The 4,586-nt window shown below is 43.9% G+C and overlaps 1 protein-coding gene across 1 annotated transcript in view; it reads left to right on the top strand.

Annotated features, from left to right (window-relative positions):
• The window catches only part of dmgdh (dimethylglycine dehydrogenase), a 23,987-nt gene that overhangs the window by 5,910 nt on the left and 13,491 nt on the right, over nt 1–4,586 (top strand). Inside the window, exons 4-7 of the mRNA XM_037692091.1 lie at nt 1,074–1,243; nt 1,329–1,482; nt 1,807–1,972; nt 2,139–2,269. Of these exons, the coding sequence (XP_037548019.1) occupies nt 1,074–1,243; nt 1,329–1,482; nt 1,807–1,972; nt 2,139–2,269 (621 nt within the window). The remainder of the gene's footprint in view (nt 1–1,073; nt 1,244–1,328; nt 1,483–1,806; nt 1,973–2,138; nt 2,270–4,586) is intronic.

Genomic DNA, 4,586 nt, shown 5'->3' with positions numbered 1-4,586 from the left:
CATCTGCTTTGACCGGCTGGTTGAGAGGACAGGAAGGAGAGACAGACGAACACAGAATGGTAGGTCCAGATATAGGTCCAGGTCCAGATATAGGTCCAGGTCCAGATATAGGTCCAGGTGTACCTGAAAGACAAAACATGTTAAGGAAAGAAAAAATAATTAGCTCAGGAAACCCAAGCCGACCCTAACTATAGGATTTATCAAAAAGGAAAGTCTTAATCCCAGTCTTCAAACTGGACAATGTGTCAGCCTCATGGACAGAAACTGGAAGTTGGTTCCACAAGAGAGGAGCCTGATAACTGAAAGATCTTCCTCCCATTCTGTTTTTGTAAACTCTAGGAACCACAAGTAAACCTGCAGTCTGAGAGCGAAGTGCTCTGTTAGTAAAATATGGAACAATAAGATCTGTAATATAAGATGGAGCTAGGTTGTTGAGAGCTTTGTAGGTTAGAAGTAAGATTTTGAATTCTATTCTGGATTTGACAGGGAGCCAATGGAGAGAAGCTAAAACTGGAGAGACATGATCTCTCCCAGTAACTCCAGTTAAGACTCTGGCAGCAGCATTTTGGATCAAATGAAGACGTTTTAAAGAAGTATTTGGACACCCAGATAATAAACCATTGCAATAGTCCAGTCTAGACGTGACAAATGCATGGACCAGTTTTTCTGCATCATCTTTAGATCAGATGTTTCTAATGTTAGTGATATTACGCAGGTGGAAGAAGGAGGTTCTAGTAACGTTTTTAATGTGGGGGATAAAAGACATGTCCTGATCAAAAATAACACCAAGATTTTTAACATTAGAGCTGGAGGACAGATTAATGCATCTAAGGAGGGAGAAAGACTGAAACATTCATTCCTAAGGTGCTCAGGTCCAAAAACCAAAACGTCATTCATATCTTAGATCTTATCACTGTTTTTCTTTACAGTTTATATTGTTGTTGGATGGAACTGGGACTGGGACCCTGTGTACACACTGTCCACCATGTGGTACATGTGGTGGAACGACTAAGAAACTCTGACTTTGATGGTTGTGATTCATACTGATCCATGACTGGTTGTTATGTGGTCAGGTATGGAGTGATCCATGCTGGTGGGATTGGTAAATTCCTGAGTGACTGGATTAGGAATGGAGAGCCTCCTTACGACCTGATTGAATGTGACCCGAACCGATACGGCAAATGGACAGACGTCCCTTTCATGTGTGCCAAAGCTAGAGAGTCCTACGGCTTCAACAACGTGGGTAAGAGGAACAACGACAACTGCTTTCTGCATGGAGAACAGCCCACCATACCCCTGTCTGACATTTTATAACTCGGTTTGCACAGTTGGTTACCCGAAGGAGGAGCGTTTCGCTGGCCGACCAACCTGCAGGATGAGCGGCGTGTACGAGCTGCTGAAGGACAAATGCTCCATGGGCTTCCACGCCGGCTGGGAACAGCCTCACTGGTTCCACAAACCTGGAGACGACACCGGATACAAGTATGGCCGTTCTTTCACTGTGTGTGTGTGTGTGTGTGAGTCACTGAATGGATTCTAAAGCATCTAATCAAACACATAAAAGGTCTGATTTATATTTATGTACCTAGAATCCTAGAATTGGGTGTGGTAATCAGCGCTGCTTTGTGTTAGCAAAATATGTCCTGAACAGCTGCACGTATTTCAGTGGAACTTTTAGAAAGTAACTTTTGACTTTATGTTTTTAACTGATTCACTTGAAGTCAGTAAAAATGGCCGTAAATTCCAGCTGTGCTAACTGAAGCTGCTGTTTTTAAATAACAGACTCATAACTGGTTCTGTGCTCAGGCCCAGTTTCCGCCGCACCAACTGGTTTGGACCAGTTGGCAGAGAGTGCAGACTGGTGATGGAGAGGGTGGGAGTGATTGACCTCACTCCGTTTGGAAAATTTATTGTGAAGGGGAAGGACTCCGTCAAGCTACTCGATCAGCTGTTTGCGAACACCATGCCGAAGGTAGACTCACATTTATCAGCACCTTCAAAACTTCTGCTTCAGCTACGTTTGTCCTTCAGGCTTCATCCACTTCTGATGTTTTTTTTTTTATTTCACATAAGCTTTTGCTCATTTTAGCTGTTAGAAATGATTTAACTGAGCGTTGTTTGAAATAATTTATTTTCAGGTGAGTCAGACAAATATCAGTCACATGTTGACTCCTGCTGGGAAAGTGTTTGCTGAGGTCACCATCACCCAGCTGAGCCCAGGACAGTTCTTGCTCATCACAGGCTCCGGATCAGAACTCCACGACCTCAGGTGCATCAGTGTCTTTCTAATTCAGTTCAATTCAGTTCAATTCAGTTTATTTCTATAGCTCCAAGTCCCAACAGACAACATCTCAGCTCTCTGAACAGAAACATTCACAAACTTTATAAAAGACGATTATTAAAGTTCTCTATCTCAGGAAGCAGCAGGTTGTGTTGAATCTTCTCTTCATCACAGTCTCTCATCCTGAGCGAGAACCGAGGAGACAGTGGGAAGAAAAACTCCCTTTAACAGGAAGAAACCTCCAGAACCAGCTCAGGACGAACGGCTTCGACTGGCTGGGTCTGAGAGGACAGGAAGTAGAAACAGACACAGAATGACAGGTCCAGGTTTCTATAGTCCAGCTGTACTTTCTATAGTCCAGGTGAACTTTCTATAGTCCAGGTGTACTTTCTATAGTTCAGGTGTACTTTCTATAGTTCAGGTGTACTTTCTATGGTCCAGGTGAACTTTCTATAGTCCAGGTGAACTTTCTATGGTCCAGGTGTACTTTCTATAGTTCAGGTGTACTTTCTATAGTTCAGGTGTACTTTCTATAGTTCAGGTGTACTTTCTATAGTTCAGGTGTACTTTCTATAGTCCAGGTGTACTTTCAGAGAGTCAGAGTCAGAGTTTCTTTATTGTCATTCGCACCTCATGTGGTACATGTGGTGGAGCGAAATTATGTACACAGGGTCCCAGTTACATCCAACAATAAAATGTATAAGAAAAACAGTAATAACATCTAAGATATGAACTAAGAAAAATATCAACTAAATATACACTAAGCACTCATAACATAAAACATTGAACATCAGCACAAACATACCATACCATACCATACCAATTTATTTATATAGCACTTAAAACAGCAACAAGGCCAACCAAAGTGCTGTACAAAAGAACACAAACATGCACAGCGGACAGGAAAACATAAAATAGAAATACAGATACAAATAGCAGCAGAAGCTAACTAAAATGGCCAACAGAGTAGAGAACAGACCGGACCAAAACAAATCACACCGTGTTAAAGGCAAGCGAATAGAAGTGGGTCTTCAAGCGAGACTTAAAGACTGAGAGTGTGGGAGCCTGCCGGACACTCAGTGGCAACTCATTCCACAGTCGTGGACCTGCAACAGAGAAAGCCCCGTCACCTCTGAGCTTACGACGGGTTTCTGGGACTGAGAGAAGCATCTGGTCTGCTGACCTCAGAGAGCGCGGTGGGACATATGGCTGCAGAAGATCAGTGAGATAGGATGGGGCGGAACTGTTCAGTGATTTAAAAACATACATGAGAATTTTGAAATGGATCCGAAGGTGAATGGGTAGCCAGTGCAGGGAGGCCAAAACTGGCGTGATGTGCTCTCTATAGCCTGTACCAGTTAAAAATCGGGCTGCAGCATTTTGGACCAGTTGTAGACGAGCAATGGAGGACTGACTGATTCCAAACAGAAGTGAATTGCAGTAATCAAGCCTAGATGTTATGAAGGCGTGGATCACTGTCTCAAGGTTCTTTTTGTTGAGTATAGGCTTCAGCTTAGACAGCCGTCTCAGCTGAAAAAAACAGGATTTGACCATCATGTTTACGTGACTGTTGAGTTTTAAGGACGGGTCCATTATCACCCCCAGATTAGTCACCTTTTGTTTCTCTAGCGGGGCAAGAGAGAATAGGTCAATGTCATAGTTCATGAGTGAGCCACTGGGATGGAACAGCATGACTTCAGACTTCTTCTCATTGAAGCTTAAGAAGTTTAAAGCCATCCAGTCCCGGATGTCAGCCAGGCAGTCAAGAAGAGGCTGAATAGAGCGTGTGCCTCTGTGCCTCAGGGGGAAGTAAATTTGGCAATCAACATGAAACATCAAACATGAACATGAGTCTGTGAGCAGATGTGCACGCATGAACACATCAACATTGAAACAGATCAGCAGCAACATGAAACAGATCAGCAGCAACATGATATGGTTTTTCACAGTGATTATTCTAGTTAGAGATTCGTGAGTCTAACAGCCTCAGGGTAGAAGCTGTTCCTCAGTCTAGTGATTCTACACTTAATGCTCCTCAACCTCCTTCCTGAGGGGAGTGGGGCAAAAAGTGTGTGTGCTGGGTGAGTGGGGTCCTTCATGATGCAGGTGGCCCTCTTCCTGCATCTGGAGGTGTAGATGTCTGTGATGGTGGGGAGACTGATTCCAACAGATTTCTGTGCAGCCTTCACCACTCTCTGCAAAGCTTTTCTTTCTGCAGCTGTGCAGCCTCCATGCCACACGTTGATGCTGGAGCACAGGATGCTCTCCACTGCACACCTGTAGAAGGAGGTGAGGACTGAGCTTC

This window comes from Nematolebias whitei, chromosome 18 (genome assembly GCF_014905685.2).
Source record: "Nematolebias whitei isolate Nwh7 chromosome 18, NemWhi1, whole genome shotgun sequence".
NCBI classification, from domain to species: domain Eukaryota; kingdom Metazoa; phylum Chordata; class Actinopteri; order Cyprinodontiformes; family Rivulidae; genus Nematolebias; species Nematolebias whitei.
Note: the sequence above shows the minus strand (reverse complement) of the source record. Positions and strands in the feature narration are given on the sequence as shown.